The 20,057-nt window shown below is 40.2% G+C and overlaps 2 protein-coding genes across 3 annotated transcripts; one reads left to right on the forward strand and one right to left on the reverse strand.

Moving 5' to 3' along the window:
- Nucleotides 1-6,253: 6,253 nt before the first annotated feature.
- LOC143510043 (uncharacterized) lies at nt 6,254-14,784 on the reverse strand. Of its 2 annotated transcripts, XM_076999027.1 has the most exons (7): nt 14,382-14,784; nt 14,229-14,305; nt 13,862-14,018; nt 11,935-13,115; nt 9,658-9,717; nt 7,097-7,982; nt 6,254-6,392 (listed from the first exon to the last, which is right to left on the reverse strand). In XM_076999027.1, the coding sequence occupies exon 6, from the start codon at nt 7,885-7,887 to the stop codon at nt 7,111-7,113; it is 777 nt and encodes a 258-aa protein (XP_076855142.1). In that variant the 5' UTR covers nt 7,888-7,982; nt 9,658-9,717; nt 11,935-13,115; nt 13,862-14,018; nt 14,229-14,305; nt 14,382-14,784; the 3' UTR covers nt 6,254-6,392; nt 7,097-7,110. The 2 variants fall into 2 exon arrangements, with proteins under 2 accessions (XP_076855142.1, XP_076855143.1); XM_076999028.1 differs by lacking the exons at nt 11,935-13,115; nt 13,862-14,018; nt 14,229-14,305; nt 14,382-14,784 and having other exon boundaries at nt 9,658-10,507.
- Nucleotides 14,785-15,923: 1,139 nt separating this feature from the next.
- On the forward strand, nt 15,924-19,946 carry LOC143509599 (uncharacterized). Its single transcript, XM_076998457.1, has 7 exons — nt 15,924-16,354; nt 16,864-16,998; nt 17,290-17,382; nt 17,595-17,681; nt 18,225-18,336; nt 19,285-19,528; nt 19,896-19,946. The coding sequence occupies exons 1-7, from the start codon at nt 16,267-16,269 to the stop codon at nt 19,944-19,946; spliced, it is 810 nt and encodes a 269-aa protein (XP_076854572.1). The 5' UTR covers nt 15,924-16,266.
- Nucleotides 19,947-20,057: the final 111 nt, after the last annotated feature.

Below are 20,057 nucleotides of genomic sequence, written 5' to 3' on the forward strand. Positions count from 1 at the left end.
AATAAACTGTGTTGCTGTTAATGAATTTATCGAGCGCTTTATACACTGCCGAGGAGACGGGCGGGTATTTATGTTAAGATGAATCTCAAATTTGACTAAATAGTGATCAGAGATAGCTACGGTTTGCGGGAGTATATTTATATTATCTACGTCAATACCCAACATTAAGATTAAATCTAGGGTATGATTTTGATAGTGTGTGGGTCCTACAACGTTTTGTTTAATGCCAACAGAGTTCAATATAGAAGTAAAAGCCCTTGTCAGTGGATCCTCCGCATTATCAAAATGTATGTTAAAGTCTCCTACCATTATTATTTTGTCACTACTAACTGCTAAATTTGCTGTAAAATCTGTGAAATCTTTTAAGAAATCTGAGTAAGGCCCTGGTGGTCTGTATACATTTGTTAGGGAAAATGTGGTGCGTGCCAGTTCTGGAAAATCATCCAGTCCCTTTGACTGATTCTGCACAGTTGTATGTCCACTAGCACTAACTGTATCGCCTTTGCTCGTTCCAAGTGAGTCAACAGGAATGATTAGACCTAAAGCTTCTGCTGTGCTGCCACTTAACACGTTTTCTTGGTCAATGTTCATGACTTCAAACTCTGCTGTCGTTTCATGGTTCTTGAATCGCACTACAAGATCCACGGCACCTATTGGCTTTAGCTTATGATTTGAGTAAGAGCACAGCACTTTGGACGAGTGCTTCATTTCACTCGTGTGCGTGAGAAGCTGATATTGTTTTACTGTCAGCGTATTACACTTAGCTCCAGTGTCTATTCTAAATTTTACATCTTGAGATGAAATTTTGACACAGACTACCCATTTGTCTGCATGAGCTGTTGGCTCTGCCTCTTCTGTTTGTGTCACATTTATGTCTAAAATATCTTCTACACTCAGAGAGCTTACTGAACGTTTACGACAAACTACTGCCCAATGGTTTGGCTTTTGACAATAAGAGCAGACAGTACCTTTAGCAGGACACTTTCCTTGACTCCATTTGTGTTGCCGATGTTTACCACAGCTTTGGCAGTGCTTTTGCTGATTAGCTGGTGCTGTATTCTTTGCTTGGTGTGTGGGTTTTTGCCGTTTCTGAACGAGCATTTGCTTACGAGGCATTTGCATTTTTGTGGATACTGTACATATTTGCGTGTCCTCCTCCCTCACTATTTTCATCTATTTTTGCGACATCTCAAACTGTTGGGGAATTTCCACAGCTTTGGCTAATGTTAGGTCTTCGCCTTTGTCTAGCAATCTTTCTTGCACACGCTTTTCCGTGGCCTAATATAGTTAGCAAACTTGTCGAGCACTTTGAATGGGTCTTCCTTCTCATCAGCACTCCATTCGAGCGTTTTGAATATTTCTCTGCCCTGCTCACCGATCCATGTGTCTAGCCAGCCTGCGCGCTGCTTAGCCGCGAGCTCCGAAAGGGGACCTTCGAACACAAACGTAACATGGCTCCTAAACCTCTCGAACTCCTGATATAAGTCAGCCGAATCCCAGTCTATTTTGGGGTGCTCAAACTGCGGGGTAGACATCGCTACTTAGGGTTCTGTTCTTGACAGACTTCTGACAGCATGTAAAATAATGAACACGATACATGAGCTGACTAACACATGGCACTGCTTTATTTCCACTTCCCCTCATGCACGCTGCCTACGTGCCATATGGAAACCCGCACAGGCACAACAGATGCGTTGTGAAAACACAATACATTACACTACTTTCTTCAAAATAGTAATAGAGCAGTAATTTACTCTGATTACTGCTTTGCACACTCTTGAAATTCTTTCAACGAGCTTCAAGAGGTAGTCACCTGAAGTGGTTTTCAGGTGTGTTTCATTAGGGTTAATTAGTGGAAGCTCATTGAGAGAATGCCAAGAGTGTGCAAGGCAGTAATTGGCTTTAAAGCAATGTATCATCAGAAAATCAAGTTTACAGATTTTACATGTTTGGTCTCTTACATTTCCTTTATTAGACTGACACTGGAAATACTGGGAGATATTTAATATGAATACAATTGTTGTCTTTCCTACATCATGTAGATTTATGAAAACAAATGTATTTGACCAAAATCTGGCATTCAGTGACTAGCAAAGTCATTTGTTCATGCATTATAAAAAATTATCGGTTCACTGGGGACAGTCACTGCACATTTATCTGTAAACCTACATTTAGATACATTTTGCTACACAGGAATAAAATTGCTTAATACTTCAAGATGACTAAGATTGCTGGGAAATGCTCCATCTGTGAACCCAGGTTACAATGAACTTATCTTGCAAACAATTACATCACTTTGTATAGCCCATTTATCATTCCTCCACTACAGAGAATGTTGGAACCATATTTTATTTTTTTAAATGTTCCTTGCCACTTGTCTTGCAACTCTGCAATTTCATCTGCCATAATGCAATTTCCTTTTGGACAATAGTTCTATTTTCTACAAACAGTGGACTATTGCTATTCGCATGTATGCAGGGTGCAAGCCTGCTCCAGCTCTGTGAAAACAAAAGAAAATTGGTTCATGAGTACTAGAAACTGTGGTTGAAATTCTGTAACCCTTAAATGGTGAGCACAATAAAAGTCAGAAGCAGTTGGGTAAGATAATAGAGTAAAAAATTTATTAAGCAAGTATGAAAATATTGAGCAAATATGGATAAATTAAGCAAGTATGAATTCGTTCCAGAGACCCCTGTTACAAACGCACTAGGCATCTGCCACAGAGAGTCCAGTGTTAGAATTCTTACCTGACCCTTCCGGATCGTCACCAGTCGACCCCTCCGACCATCAGTCCCCACCTTGACTTTGCCAAAAATGCTTCTCGCGTTTATCCTTCTTCTGCCACTTCCAGTCTTTTTTTCCGTTACCTTTTCCATCGCCCGTCATCATTTGAACCATGGCTAGGTATGTTTGATGCCTTTCTTTTTCTTGCTTCTGTGTCCTCTGGTTACTCAACCTCTTCAGCTATGTGTCCACTTTGTGTTGGTCAGCCGTCTGTTTTCAGCTGGCCAGTCCATCCAGATCTTTGCCACATCTATTCCCAGCTTCAGGCACAGAAGACGTTGCAACTCATGTGATGTCGGTCTGAACTCACGGCAAAACAACTCCAGTTCATCCGCAAACCTGCAACCCCCCCCCCCCCCCCCCCCCCCCCCCCCCCACATCCTTGGGGTGTCTGGATTGCTTTAAAATTACCCTTGAGTCCGTTAAAGTCAATGTTCTCATAACCAGCATAGGCTCATCCTGCCCCGCCACCCCCACCATTGGGCACATAACCTGATTGTTGGTTGTTGCCGGAAACTCTGGAGGCGGGGGCAGGGGCGACTCGCTGTCACAGACCATTAGTTCTCAGCTTGATCCATCTGTCGCATCCTGCACATCACGTGCGACGCCACTGGGCTGACCGGGCGCTTCGGAGGAGGAGGAGAAGGAGGTTTCGCTGGTCTTGGGGTTGCATCGTCAGAGGGAGGCAGGGTTCCCACACCTTGGTTAACATCAAATTCAAGGACCTTTAATTGACTTTCCAGAACCAACTTCCTCAAATTCAAGGACTGCACCTGGCAGCATTTACCTACTGTTATCCCTGAATATGTTATCACAAAACCATGTTAATACAATGCAAATTCAAAAGACTGAATGTCATTTCAAGACATGCATCCTGAAATTTTCTGTGCATGACATTAAGCGCTGATTCAACGAAAACTTCACTCACACTCGAAATGACTGGCAATTTACCAATGCACCTGTGAGAAGGTGACATTCACGTAAAGCGGCTACACAAGTTTTTTAATCTACTTAATGAAGAGTAATATGAATTTAATTTATTCATAAAGAGAAAATAATGATTTTAACCACTCCACTTAGTGAATGTGGTATTTTGCTAAAAGTACGACTACATTTATGACATCAGAAACCTGAACTTAAGTTTTCTGCATAAAGTAAAATGGTATGAAAAGAAAGAATGTTACATTTGAGATTAATCCAGTTTCTAGTGTCTGTGCAAAAACTTTGTGAATATTTACATGAAAAAACAAATGCTCCTGGGATTCATCTTCTGATATTCAAAAGGCAAATGAATCCACATCAAGTTTAAATCTTCTTTCAAGAAACATGTGTGGTGGAAATTTGGTGATTTCCATTTATGTCAGGCTTTCTTAGTATACATTAAACACATTAGGGATAGGTGTTAGAGATCTTTTACATATACGTGTGTTGATCAGGGCACTGAAGCCATTCTCGTGACTTCAGTAGGCCTCAGATGTGTGTGTGCGTGTGTTCTCTGGCCTCAGCTGAGGCCTAATCTGATGTTCCTCTGGTGTTCCTAAACTGACCTCGCTGGAGACGCCAAATCTCGGCTTGGAAGGGACTACGGCGACACTCAGTCTGTCGTGACATCACGAGGATGCTGAGCGTGGAGGGGACATGCGTCATACGCATCTGTCAAATCAACGTTAATTATTTCCTGTATTGTCCAATCACATTTGGTTGATCACCTCGTGTTCACCTCGTGGGCACCGTGTGTGTTGATGATTAAACGTATAAAAGATGAGAGTTCGGAATGGGGAATTAGCTCTCTTTTGCAGACGCCTTGTGCGTTTGTAACAGGGATCTCTTGGAGAGGGGTCTCTGAGCTCTCTCTGTGACAGACACCTGGCGTGTTTGTAACGGAGATCTCAGGGGTTTAATCCATGCTTTGTTAAAATAAATCATTGTACTTTATTATTTTACCCAACTGCTTCTGACTTTTTATTGTGCTCACCATTTAAGGGTTTCAGAATTTCTAACACACATGGCTACAGGATATATCTTGTTTATTATTTTGAAATGAGTCTCTTTTACTTTAGAAGATATGGGCCACGACAAGCCATTGTGGTTTTATAATTTGTATTAGGATGTTTCTTGAAAGAATCTCTATTATATCTTTTGTCTCATACCATCAGTGATAATTTAAGTTACAGTCATTCACTTTTAACACGGGGATCGAAACAGTCAACTGAATATAAAATGACATTCTTGATTAATTTAATCAATGCTAAAGTTATCACTTTGCAGACTTTCTTAAAATCTTTATAACAACTATCATATCAGATCATGTTTTAAATTTCTCATCCTTTTGTTGAAAAATATGACAATCTTTTTCATAGCAATCTTTTCTAAATATTGACTTCCTTACCAACTGTGCCCTATTATTCCTTGATTGCGGTCAAACTCCCTAAAATATTCAAGGACCTTCAAGGACGGCTGTCTTTTATGCCTGTTTTCAAAAACTTTCCAGGGCCTTTGAACTTATTTTTTCAGATTCACAAACTTTCAAGGATTTCAAGAACCCGTGGGAACCCTGTGTAATATTTCCTTGCAATTATGCATTTTATTAACAGCTTTTTAATGTATTTGACAGTGATATATCACCATAACAAAATATATTTTTTGTAAAATTCCAGAAGATTCTATTACTTTGAAAGTAATCAAGATTACTTTCTTTTTACAGTGTGAGAGAAATTATTGATTATTGACTAATTATCATTGATTAGATCATGTTTAATTATTATAAGAGATCATTATGAACTTTATGATTTAGGACATGTCCATTCTGACTAAGCAGAAGGACTACAATAATGAAGTAGTGTGATTCAGTGTAACCATGTTTAGTTCATATTATGCATGTGTGCTATACGTGACCCAGGTCAGGGAGAGTGCTGAGGGTAAGAGCACTCTGTTAACTGGTAGTCACTAGGCTACTAGTCTTGGGTCATTTAGCTTTCTCTGTGTTCAACTGTTACATCAGTTGCTTCCGCTAACTATAGGGAAGTCCATATTAGGAGATACACACATGTGAGACAAAGTAGCCTGCTGGACGCCTATGTTTTGGAACATGCTGTGCTTAAGATAACCTGCTGTTAGAACTGCTGAATTGTGTTTAAGATTGTATATAAGCAGGGGGAGCGCCCCCCTGCCTTCAGAGTTGTCATGCTTGAATGAGACTCTCATGTCTGTGTCTGTCTGTGTCTGTCTTGTATCTGTCTTTGTCCTATTTATATATATTTGTATTTTTGTAATAAATTAATCATTTAACCACGTCTGAGTCCTCATCCATTTATTAGGAAATTTCCACGACAACAGTTTGTTTAGTTAAAATTATCAAACAAATTGTTAAAAAACAGATTTATAATGTATTTAATTTATACAGATTTTTCTTGTTAAATCACATGACATTTTTAAATACAGTTTGTTCTGGTAACTGTAATACACATTCCCTGCCATTTTAAAATACAGGAAAAAACTGTCAAATTCATTGGGAAAAACCTGTAAAAAAGTTTTTTTTTTTTTATAGTGATCCACGGTTGATTTTGAATTTGGTGCATTCTCTGCTCCCGAGGTAGTTCATTTTCCACCTAGAGCACACAAGAGAGGAAGTCTCAGCACAGGCACCAGTACCCAAGTAGGTTACCACAGCCCCAACTACCAAGAGACCTGCTACAAGGACAGAGCAGCAGTACGTTAATATGGCTGTTCAATACGAGCCTACAGTTCACTGCTCCAAATCAAAGGCCAGCCGACGAGTGTCTGTGTCTGTACAATGCAGCCCCGACCTGCTAACAAGTGTCTACAGCAATACAGTGGTAGGACCTGTTCCGGCTCATGTGCCCCTGGTGACACCCCTAGAATCCTCAGAGGTACCAAAACATTTTTGGGGGTACGGGGCATATTTGTATATGTGGTTTTTCATATATTCACCTCTGTGTTGTTATCCGGTAACGTTTGTCATGTTCCAATTACCAACTACTATCTCTTATGTGCCGACCCATATTTACACTAACAAACTGACATCATTCTTAACCAAGCAGGGACACTGATGCATGTGAATACTCCAGTTAGCCTGCTGGCAATGAAGAGTGAAAACATAAATAAACTAAAATCATTCATGACTGATGAGGAAACATTCAAACGTCTGTGCTCAGAGTCTCCCACTACTGTTTACTGCAGATCACATATAGTCTGTCCAACATGCTTCATTCTGTACTAATACAGTGCAGTATTAGTGCAAAGCAGAAAATGTACAGTAAGCTAGAACTGTAGCTAGAAGTTTCTGACTTACCACACTGAGCAGTGTTATGGCTTCATTCCTGTGTGAATGTGCTGGTGTTGCTGGAGATTTTTCTGTCTAGTAAAACTCTTCCCACACTTTGAGCAATGATATAGCTTCTCTCCTGTGTGAATGTGCTGGTGCCGTTGAAGATTACTCTGTATAGTAAAACTCTTCCCACACTCTGAGCAGTGATATGGCTTCTCTCCTGTGTGAATGTGCTGGTGCAGTTGAAGACTCCTCTGTGCAGTAAAACTCTTCCCACACTCTGAGCAGTGATATGGCTTCTCTCCTGTGTGAATGCGCTGGTGCAGTTGAAGATTACTCTGTTGAGTAAAACTCTTCCCACACTGTGAGCAGTGATATGGCTTCTCTCCTGTGTGAATGCGCTGGTGTTTTTTGAGATTACTCTGTCTAGTAAAACTCTTCCCACACTCTGAGCAGTGATATTGCTTCTCTCCTGTGTGAATGCGCTGGTGATCGTTGAGACTACTCTGTCTAGTAAAACTCTTCCCACACTCTGAGCAGTGATATGGCTTCTCTCCTGTGTGAATGCGCTGGTGCAGTTGAAGATTACTCTGTGTAGTAAAACTCTTCCCACACTCTGAGCAGTGATGTGGCTTCTCCCCTGTGTGAACGCGCTGGTGCAGTTGAAGATGACCCTGTTGAGTAAATCTCTTCCCACATTCTGAGCAGTGATATGGCTTCTCTCCTGTGTGAATGCGCTGGTGTTTTTTGAGATTACTCTGTTGAGTAAATCTCTTTCCACACTCTAAGCAGTTGTAGCTTTTTTCCTTTTCCATGTTTACTGATTTCAGCAGTCTGACATACTACTCACAGATAAATGTGTTTATGTAGGTAAAGTTTACGTGTTGAGGAAAGTGGACAGCATTGATTCCTAAAGGAAAAAGACAGTGCAAATTCATTGTAAGGTGAAGACGAAACAATCATGACAAAGAACCATTTGGGCTCTGCGTAATGCTAAAGACATTCATGCTAAATACCATCAGGAGACAGTGCTAGGCTTCATTACTTCACTAAAATGAAAACATTTGTCTATGTTGTGGTACGTGTCTCTCTCTGTTAGGTTCAGTGCCACTCTATGTGCCAGTCTATAGGGACTTTTATTTTGTATGGTTCATCAACTTTATTTTCAAAGTTGTTCTTTTCCTTCCTTTCTCTCTCATGGTGCTGCAGAGCTGCTTTGGTCTGTTGAAGCTCCTTATGAGTTCCAGCAGTGTGATTTGATCTTTTAAATTATTGTTCATCAGAGAATTAATCTATGGGCAGCACCAACATATCACAGAAAATTCACCTGTGCACACGATTACTCATTGTGCCATGTTTCCAGGTAGATTAAAGGTAAAAATGATGATGGCCTCTTTAGAAAGCACTCCTGTTAAAAGTGTGTAAAAAGTCACATGATCCACAAAGGACATATTTTGTACGTACGTATTTGTACGTGTAGTGTGATGTATTGAAAGTTACTGTGCATTTGCTCACATATGAATTTACAAATACAAAATGCAATAGTTGTAAGTCGTGGTTTTCATTTGAAAATCATGTGATGTTTGCTTGCAAATAGTATATTTGTGGAATATGTTGTGTATGTATGTTGTGTGAGATTTGGCACTATTATACTCCATAGCAGAGTTACTGTCCTGTTCAGAAGGGTCTATAACTCTGTCTATGTGGGTATAATGAGATTGGGAGATACTGTATTAATACTGTGTTAAAGGATGTATAACCCTGTAAATAATATCACAAGCTTATTTAAATGCTTTATTTATCGCTTTTATTTTGACATCGTTAAATCCGGAAGTAGTGGTCCGTCAGGTGCACAACTAGACCGAGCGCGAAAATATGTCAGAGAGTCGCGAGCGAAAGAGAAGAGAAGAGAATAAAAGAGTTAACCATTCTACAACTGGTCAAGGGTGCACACGGTAAAACGATGTTCCTTTGTTTGGTACTAAAGTTTCTTGTACGACATTTACTAACTGGTGGTGTAAAATGCTGATTTGTACACAGATTGTATACCGTTGTATATCGTATAAGCTACGTAGCCTGTGCTAGGTTGTTTATGTATTAGCACACGCAATACACAATGCTAGTTCTTTACTATGAGATATTCTGTCATTATTCACGACAAGAGTGAATTCAATTGTTTGTTAAGATTAACAGAATCCTTATATATAGCTATTGTATTGAACAATATACATGAAAATGTGTAAATTCTGTCTGTCAAAACGGATTCATTGATGTTTTACTTTGATTTCAGTTTTCACGGTGTACTTTGAAGAATATAAGATGAGTAATAAACCAACTTCATTGACATCAGTATGAAGCGTGGACTCAATGATTGACCAGGAAGTAGTTACAAACCCAGCCTGTGTATTGAGATTGGGAGTCTGTTCAAAGACCTAAAAACAACAAAGGCTGCATTATGTATCCAAATCCAAAAGGTACAATTGGGCCTACAGGCTACCTGTAGGCTGTGTGTGCTTTAAACTGTTGCTTGTTTATCTGGATTATACTGAGAAATGTATCAGTCACAGGTTTAAAATATAACTCACCTCTTCAGAAGATCTCAAATCTCTCACTGTTAAGACAAGTTCTTCAATATTTCTGTTGGACTGAAAAAGATTAGAATGAAATAATTTTAAATTTCCACACTTCACATTTATTTTAAATGACATAAAAAGTAAAACATGCACACATGGTGTAGATCTAACACATCTAGTTTATTCAAACTGTTCCTCAACATATATCTCCGTGCCATTTCTTATCTGTAACTGTGCGTTCACACCGAAAGCGACGAGAGCGACACGGCGACCTGAAGTCATTCATTTTCAATGAGAGTGAGCGACACCCAGCGACGCGACGCGAAGTGAGCGATTCGAGCGACGCGAACAAGTTGAGCTTGGCTCAACTTTATGCAAATGAGCAGTGACGCGCGGCGGCGACTACCAATCAGAAAGTATGTTTGCTCCCTCCTCCGAAACCGCACCTCTGACTTTGGTTCCTACTGATTATTTGTTACGATTGCAAAATGGAGGAGGCGGTCTCTGGATGTCCCGCACTTTACGATGTGTCCCTGTTTATTTACAGTACAAAATGTTTATTTTTGGAGGGAATACTGTTCATTTGTTAAAAAACATCTGCAATAAATTAGCGTATACCCGATTATTGGTTATGATTTTTTAAATTCCTGTTTGATCTTCGGGTCTGGGGTAAAAAGTAAAAAAAAATACATAAACATTTTAGGTTTATATACTATATGTGTTTTATACACACACTATGTTTTATACACGCACTCCTTTATAATCGTGTGTCCTGTAATCAATAGATTAAAATAAATACTGCGTCCTGCTTTAAAAACGTGATTTGCATATCTGTCACGTGCTGCATGCAGGCGTGATGTTGGACACGCCCCAACGCGACGCTGGCGACTCGGCGACGGAGAGCGATTTTATCGCTTTCGGTGTGAACGCACAGTAAAAGCTGTAAAAAATGTTTGAGATCTACAGTGTAGGCGAGATCTACTGCCATCTTCTGGTGAAATATAAAATAGCTTTTTTGTACAAGGGCATTTTATACTGTGCCGCATATTGTCCCCCGGTCCCAATTGTCTGCACTAAAGCATAGCTTATAAACACCAACATAACGTTTTAGTAACATTTATACTTGATCTCATATTGGCTGTCACTGATAAATAACAATGTTTAAACAATACATAGTAAACATTTTCTAAAAGAGTTGCTGAGGGAGCGTCAAAGCTTCTACCAAATGTTGTTATTGTGCTTAGGAAAAGTACACCCGTATATATCTATCTATATGATTTCACCTAAACGTAAAAATACTTCCATGAATAACCAAACTAAATCAAATGTATGTAACATTACAATACATCCACTATAACAGCATAAAATCAATTAAATTGTACATTAAGGGCGTACTCACACTAGGCTCTGTGATCCGGGCCCGGGCACGGTTGCCTGCCGAAGCACGGTTCGTTTGGCTAGTGTGAGCGCTCCAACCGTGCCCGGGCCCGGATCAGTTAACCGTGCTCGGGCCCGCTTTGAAGAGGTGGGCCAGGGCACGATTCATGTGGACTCGGGCACGGTTCGCTTCTAGTGTGAGCGCTATCCGTGCCCGGGCCCGCTTGGTGCCTCGTCTGATTGGTTCATTTCGCTGGAACTCAAACATGACATCAGTGATGCGACGCTCACGTTAAACAGTCATAGCGGCAAAGCGATTAGCAGACAATCGTTGTGTTAAATTATCGATAAATCTGTGCTTGCACCGTGTTTCTGCACTCCCAAAACGACTCCAAAAATACAATAAAAAGAGAATCGTGAACTCTATAGTGTTGTGCGAGCGCGCTTTTTTCCAAATAAAGCGGCGTTGTGATGACGTAAGCGTGCTCGGGCCGGGTTGCTGAAGCGAGTGTGAGTGCAGGCCAGACGGGGAGTGGGGAGGGGGGATAACCGGGCCCCAGCACGGAACAAGCAAACCGTGCCTAGTGTGAGTACGCCCTAAAGCTACTGTAATAAAACCGTACAAAATAACTAGCCTATAAGCTTTTATCTTTGTAACAGGAACCACTGAGCTACTAAACAAAATAATCAAATATAATTATATTCGTATAGTAGCAAATAAGTAGCTACGTTATCTGGTTGGGTTAGTTAGCGCTACAACATCCATTATAAAAACACTTTAACACATTGAATTTTCCACCAACTTAATCAAGACACGAGATTCAACCGTGAGGTAACGGAACGAACAAAATAGTGTGGTTAAGATGTGGTTAAAAGGTGTTAGTGGTACGTATTACTAAGTTAAGTACTTACAGGTCAACCAGTAGTCCAACACTTCCAAACACCAACACGACAATAGGCGCAACTCCACTAAACGCCCGATGCTGATATTGAGAATAAGGAAACCTGTGGTCTGTAATGTCAGATGGTGACGGTAGGTAGAGGTGGGCGGATCGATCCAAATATCGATACCAACGCTGCTATTGATTTGGAGCAATACTCGTGTAAAAAGATTACGTGGATTCATCAAAGTCTCTTCTCTGTCTGTAAGAGCAGCGTTGCCAACTCCTCAGTAAGGAAAGACGCTATTGGCTGTCCTAAAACTCACAAAATGGCGTCATTATTTAATTTGCATAATGCGTGTTTTTGCAGATGTAAAAGAATAACGTTGTGGGAGAGAAAAAAATAGTAAACAATACCATAAATATGTTAGAGTGACTGACTGAGACTGTATGAATTAAATTACGTGATTTATTTTGTATCACACTGAAGACGCATTTATATTTACATCCGGCTCTGTAAATACGGGGCGGGGTCAATCAGCGGGGGCTTTGGGCATGCGCAGTTAATTTGCAGCGTGGACGTGGAGCGGTGCGGGTCTGCTCCAGAGAATGGTCTGCTCTAGAGAATGGTCTGCTCTGACTGTCAGACTCAGAGACCGTATATATAAGTGGACTAGACAGAGACCGTATATATAAGTGGACTGGACGACACAAGTGAAAAGTGAAGCCTCCGTGAGTCAGCTGCCCTCTAGTGGCTGGCTGCAGTACAACTTTTAACCCCGCCCATTCCCATGTAAGTGAACGGGCCGGACGAGAAACTTTGAATTTTTATTACACGTAAAATAAGTTTTTTGAGCAATTATATGTTGTCAATTCTATAACACCCCATTGCGTTAGTATCTCTCCCAGTGTCTTTCTCTATGATAAACAGATTTTATAGAAGTTATTAAGTGTTACTTAAATGGGTGTGGCGATAAGGTGATTGACAGTTAATAGCTGTTGATTGACATCTAATACCAGACATCTGGGATTCCTTTCCTTTCCTGATTCGTTCCTGATCCAGAAAGAGTCTGTATATTGACCGGGCTGCACCCACAGATGCTAAGAGTTCCTTGGTGAGGGGAACCTGTGACACCTCCATGCATTGTGACAGTCACATACGAGTCTGTGTGTGACAGTTGTGTCCTCTTGCATGTTTTCTGCCTCCACCTCCTTGTTGAAAAATAAGAAATAAAAAGATAGACATACACCATCAAATTAAATAATCATACACACATTATACATTTAACAACATGTATACTCAGCTATGCCTTTAAGTATGTCTAAGGCATAGTTTGAGCAAAATCCTCACAGCCTGCAGTTGATAAAATTTATTAAATATTACATTTTGGGTAAATTACTGAAATAAATGAAATTATTAAATTAACTAATTACACAAAGGCTCAGAATTTTCTTTCCCCTGGCCATCTGTATCTTAAAACACACAAAACTTGTTTAACCCCCTACCTTCTTTTCTATTTATTATCCCGATGAAACCAACTTACTTTGTCTAGCCATGCTGAATATGAATTTGAATGTTAACATTGAAAACGTTGGGACACACTACCTGTTTTTATCATATGTATATATGCCCACTAAAAGGCAATACATCATGTATGTTTCAAACATGTTCAGTGGAACATGTTTCAAAACATGACATAACCCTTCTACAGGGCATAGTTGTTTTTTAGTTTTTTATTTTTTTACATTTTACATGATTTAACACAGTAAATACCACCATCACTAAGTGAGCTTAGGTGTAGCTGTTCTTGGTGTGTTGGCACAAATGAATATTCAGGTGGGCTTAGATGGTAACATTCTAGTGGCAGACTCGGGAATGGGGGTGCATCCTCATGTATGACAACACTGTCAGATGGAGGTGGTGGTTGTTGACAGGACAGTACACTGCCAACTTGTACCTTCCCAAAGATGGAGTCCACAAGTGGCTTGTCAGGCGAGATGTTCATTGTGCAGATGAGTGGAAGAGAATCCGCTTTCATTCCAGCGTAGACTGGTCCAGGATTGAGGGTGGCCGGGTGTGGGAGCTCACCGCTGTAGCCCTTGAAAAGTGTACTTCTGAAATAAAAGAAGAGTGAATAACATTTATTTTTACACATTGTAATCTGTTCACCAGCACAACTGATTGTGAATCACATATCACATGTCATCTGAAGTACAACGAGGCTAAATTAAATTTTGAAGAGAACAGGGTCTTATCAGATGATCAAAAGCATTTATTTTTTTACCACACACTGTAATCTGCCTATTAAATTTGGTACTACATACCTAACTCCACTGGCTGTAGTAGCACCTGGTTTTGGCTTTAGGACAACCATGGCATCCACCGGTCCAGGCTGCACCCCCTATTAATTTAAAAGATGGTGTTAGTAAAGTGACTGTGATACATTAACTAACATTAAATAATGAAATAAGACAAACCATTGTTGGTGGTTTATGCCACTTCTGTTCTGTCTGTGTGCATGAAAGGACAGGAGGCACGACAGACATGCCAGATTCAGAATAATGAGCAGTCTGGAAAAGCAACGCAACCAAGTGGTTGCAGATTCCGCAACCAGCAACACAAGAGCAGTTGCTGTTAATGAGCACAACTGGCATTGAATCACGTAATGTCATCTGAAATACACAAGAGGCAAAATTTAATATCTTGAACAGAAGACTTCAGCAATGTCAATAGGCGCAATATCTGTCCCATCATGTTGTTAGTGGTGAATGTCACTTGTCTATTGTCTCATGTAACGTTTGTGCTGTTTTGCATCACTCTTAAAACACTTGGCTATACTGTCTTTCTATTCTACAGTGTTGTGCATGGTTCAATCTACTAGTTCACTGAGCAACTATAAACTAAATATATTTTAGATTTAAATTTCATTTTCACTCCAGATGAAATGCTTACACATAGGAGTGAAACAGGTCTACTTATATTTACATTATTTTGTTGTTTCCACCACCAACAACAGAACAGTGCAGGTTTTACTTCAACTGCTTCTTGAAGAGTGTTATCAGAATATGTTAATAGGTGTAAGTGTTGAAGCCATATGTTAATAAAGAAGTTAAGATGAAAGATTTGAAAGACAGATTGACAGATTTTAGAAAATGCAGTTTGAAGAATAGCTGAGGTGGACTATATTCTGCTTTTGAGTCATAGAGGTAGATAACAATAGCTCGAACTGTAAAATAAACTCCCATTTGTTTACAATAGACTGCTAATGATTCCCACTCAGCTACTCTGCATTTGGCTACCATTGTAAACTTTGAAAACCAATGCCTATGGTTATCACAGCTTACGTGAAGTAAGAGCAAGGATAAAAGATTGAACTTGTGTTGAACTAACTTTTGAACTTGTTCAACAGAACTTTGAACGTGACACTGAACAGAACTCGTGTCATTTTAACCAGTCCTACTCTCAGCTGGTGTGGCGTATCTGTTTTCTTCATAGATCTGTAGCAGTGAGCCCTCACTGTTATCTCGTTAGCCTTACTTTTGCCTGATACTTCCATCAGAAATACAAACATGTTTATAAAAGGCATTTCTAGTACTAGGACAGGTTGGTTCGTTACTAAAAACAACATCACTTCATTAGACTGCCACCTCAGGCTAGCTAGCTAACTAGCGTCAGCCACTTACCTTCAAAATTGCAGAGGTAGGATGAAACGTAGAACTTGAAACCCTTTTCAAGTTTACTCTGTGTCGTTGTACTTGATGCTCTGACAATACGACGCACATCGTTGACGGTAAACTTTGGGAACTCCAACAGGCACCTTGTGAATTTACACTCGGCCATAACATCAGCACTTCCGTATACCAACCGGAACTATGGTACCATCCTGACATCAAACGAGGAAGTGGTGCGTGCACCTAGTTTCAAGTGACAGCAAAATTGACCAATCATATCTTCCCTCTTAGTGGGCGGGCTTAACTGTATGATAGTTTCCGCCCGCTGTGGCGACGCTAGCTGTCGTTAGCACCATCGCTAGCTAGTTTCTATTCATTACTTTGATGTATATATATAATATATACGGTCTCTGGTATGAACCCTTTGGGTACAAGCCAGGCTGCATCAGGTTATTGTAGCAGCCTGGCTGATTTGGTGTTTTGGTTAAAAAAATAGGAAATTGTGATATCACGTGATACTCAACTTTGGAATGTTTGGTTTAGAATGTTTGGATTCAGTTTTGATGCTGAAAAGCTCAGAACAAGTCGCAAGACATTTTGCTCTGTGGATTAATCAATACAAAACTAACAAATCTCTCTATTTTTTCTAGATCTTTCTCTCTTTCTATTCTTTCTATTTTTCAGGTGGAGAATGAGTTTTTACCCCAGGAGAACTGACCAGCCAAGGCCTGGACAGGAACAGAACCACTTCAAAGACACACCAGGTTTTACCACTCATGGTGAGAAAAATAAATTTTCATATACTGTACATAATTTTATACTTCTATGTAAGACAGTATATTAATTCTTATGAGTATGGATTCTATAGACTTATTCATAATAATTAAAAGTTAAATATACACATTTATATAGTAGGTTTCTAAGGTTCAGAAAAATAACATGTAAATTCTACTGATGACTGTCAAGCTCTGTATTTCATGTGTACAGGATAATATAATTAATGGAGCATGGTTTATTTCTTTGATTTCTTTGACTCAGCACAATTTTCATAAATCTTAACATTGTCCATGTGGCCATAGAAAAAGCAAATAAAAATAAACATTTTTATAAAGAAACAGATTTCTAACATGACATCACAAATTCTTAAGCATTCTCCCCACATTCTGATGACATCACATGGCACCATAGCCCTTGTTATAATCACTTGTTCATGGGAAACACTTACAAGGCATTTGAGCCTCACTGAGAGGCATGCTGGGTTTCACTTTACCTGCTGTGGGATTTTCAGGTGTGCCCTACAACCCCCAAGCGACAGTGATCCACACGGATCCCTGTGGACCAGCACCCTTCCCTCACAGAAGGACGGCGGGACCCTCAGATGTCGGCCATGTTAACATCCCTGTAGAAGGACCACTCCACACTGGTACTGTGTAACACTGAAGATTACATGCATATTCAACAAACCAAATAACCATGCATGATGAAGTAGAAAAAAACATTTATTACATTTGTTTGTAAGGTCTGGCAGAGGTGCAGAACCATCAGCTTTCTGCACATGACCTGACCAGTAAAACAACAGTTTTATCAGAAAATATGACATGACATATTCTTCAACATTGTAATGAATTCACATGGCACTGTAGCCCTTCTTATAGACCTGATGATCTTAACAGTACACATTCCTCTGTGCCCTGGGTTGGTGTTTTGCATTTAGGCCCTGACATGGAGATGCAGAGACACCTTGCTCAGCCCCATGTTCAAGGCGAGGTCCTGAAACAGATGGATCCAGTCTACCTCCAGCCTGCTGGTGGGTATTTGGGTATTTTGGGTATAACGTTGCTTTGTGTGGAAAGCTATGGTTGCTATGGACGCTATTATTGCTATGGAATTCTATTATTGGCTAGTTAGTTAGGTTAGCCTAGCGAACGGTACCACAGAGAGTTTAGAGACAATATGGCGAGGTGATCTGTCTACTGCACTGTTATTCGTATAGTACATAATCTTTTTCTTAATGTTCAGTCAACATGACAGCAGATGCCCTTCGGAGACCAGTTGGAGACCAGTTGATCCTGGAAGAGGATGAGAATTATCTCCCATCTGAACAAGGTACATTAGCTGTCGCATACTACCTGTTACAGTTTAGGACCCCGGGTAAAACTTTAACAGAGCTGGAGTGGCTAATCGGGAGATTCGGGAGGATTCTCGATGGGCCGGCTCATGTCAATCTCTAGTTTGGGCCGATTGGGATGGAAAAATAATTTTGGGCCAGATTTGGGCATGAAACTCCCGAGCTGAAAAAGTGGCCCACTCCGGCCCTGAACTTTAATATATGTTACTGAAATGGTATAATTTAATATCCACCATTGATAAAGTCTACAAGCTACAACAGTTCCATCATTTAAAAACTAAATTATAATATTGACATAATAACTTAATAATATATAATAATATTATAATATATAATAATAATATTAACAACACATGTCCAGTTGGGACTCCTGTATGTTCGTCCAAGCTATAGCTACACTTTATAACATAGAATCAATCTCCATGCATTATGGACTTAAATATTTGAATTTGTGGGATTTTGTCTTGATTTGAAAATATACTGATTGTGGTTATATTCTTCTTATCTGTATTGCTCCTCAGAGGTCCATGATTTTGCCAGAGAAATTGGCATTGACCCTGAGAGGGAGCCAGAGCTCCTATGGCTGGCCAGAGAGGTGGCTGTAGCCCCACTACCTCCTGAATGGAAACCCTGGTAGGACAAGCTCATTCTCATACAGTCACCCATAATGAAACAGTTTTCTTATCCTTACACACAGAGCAGTGAGCGTTGGTGTGAGCGTTGGTTCCTTTTAGAAAAATCCAAGCATACTCTAATGTGCCCTTAATTGAGGAATGGCTTCCGTTCCAAGAACTCTACGTCTCATTCATGCTGGCTCGTTCATTCAGGTTCTTGATTACATGACGTAACCAAGGCCCTTTGTCCCCTATAACTCAGTTATAATTTTAAGTACCATTTATAGAAGTAGGATGCATCAGGACTTTATTGTGAGTGTCATAATGTCACACGGACTCTCTGGAAGCTTGCAAGAAGTGGGCATTAAATCACTTATGACCTAGGTGATTAGATGAGCAAATTAGACAGCCCAACTTTTTTTTAAAGACCATGGAACTGCAAGTCTGGAGAAGACTGAATAATTTGACTGGGAAATAAGATTGGGCAAGAGAAAATATAACAGGCAGAAGAGTATTTTTGAAGTTGGGGAGTTTGATGTGACATGAAAGATCAGACACATTTTAACATATGAAATCATTTTTGGATTCTGTATTCAAATGGTTTGGGGGAAAGTATGTTATAACCTTATTGTCAGGTGTGACAGTGGTGTCAGTACCTTCATAGATAAAACACACAAAGACAAGATCCAGGAGATATTTAATGTTAGTTGTCCCCGAAACTAACAATTGCAAAGTATAAAATTAATATTTCATCACTCTATGCAGCAGATTTGCTTGTAGACTTGCCTTCTGGCACTATTAATCTGAGCAATGAGATCCAGAGCACCACTCAGTGTTTCAGATGTTGTCCTGTTGACACCTTTGTGGACAGTCCTGTGCTGGAGAACCTAGGCTTGTCTATATGTCATGTGTTTTTATGTGTGTGTTTATCTATGTGATGAGCTTGTCTCCCTTTCCTACTCTCCAGTCAGGATGTGACTGGAGAAGTTTATTACTTCAACTTCTCCACGGGCCAGTCCACCTGGGACCACCCCTGTGATGAGCACTACCGCCAACTAGTGGCCCAGGAGCGGGAGCGTGCTCACCACGGTCGGACTGCCTCTACCATCTCAGGCTCCGCCTCCACAGGCAGCAGAAAGAACAAGGAGAAGAAGAAGAAAGAGAAGAAGGAGAAAAAAAAGAAGGAACCAGAGGGACTGAAGGCCCCAAGAGTGAGTTTGGATCTGTGTACCCTAAAATGTATTTTGTTACACAGCAGTTATATTTGTCACACTTTCTCTTCCATTCTACACATTCTTGACTGCTGTGTTTCTAATAACACTGAAATGAATTGAACAATTATTTGCTCATCGAAGTATATCAAAAGATTTAGGATAGCAGTCGCCTAAAGTTGAGCAGAAAGGAGAAAGAAAGCTAATTTGTGTGTGCCATTCTGCTAAAGCTCTCTCTCTCTCTCTCTCTCTCTCTCTCTCTCTCTCTCTCTCTCTCTCTCTCTCTCTCTCACACACACTCACTCTATCACTGTCTCTCAGCTGCTGGCTCCTCTGGCTCCACTGAGAGGAATGTGTGACCTTTCAGTTCCAGGACTGCGAGGTTCCCTGGGCAACTTCACAGACCTTCATCCTTTAAAGTCCTCACTAGGGGTAAATGTACTGTCTATATCCTCTAGTAGGGGTGAACATGTACAGTCTATATCCTCTAGTAGGGGTGAACATGTACAGTCTATATCCTCTAGTAGGG

Source organism: Brachyhypopomus gauderio, chromosome 3, assembly GCF_052324685.1.
Source record: "Brachyhypopomus gauderio isolate BG-103 chromosome 3, BGAUD_0.2, whole genome shotgun sequence".
Lineage (NCBI taxonomy): Eukaryota > Metazoa > Chordata > Actinopteri > Gymnotiformes > Hypopomidae > Brachyhypopomus > Brachyhypopomus gauderio.

Bases quoted from the DNA above. Each gene is read 5' to 3' on its own strand.
- LOC143510043 (XM_076999027.1), bottom strand. From the start codon at position 7,887: ATGGAAAAGGAAAAAAGCTACAACTGCTTAGAGTGTGGAAAGAGATTT.
- LOC143509599 (XM_076998457.1), top strand. From the start codon at position 16,267: ATGAGTTTTTACCCCAGGAGAACTGACCAGCCAAGGCCTGGACAGGAA. The intron at 16,355-16,863 runs GTGAGAAAAATA...TGGGATTTTCAG, and splicing joins ACCAGGTTTTACCACTCATG to GTGTGCCCTACAACCCCCAA. The intron at 17,383-17,594 runs GTGGGTATTTGG...CTTAATGTTCAG, and splicing joins AGTCTACCTCCAGCCTGCTG to TCAACATGACAGCAGATGCC.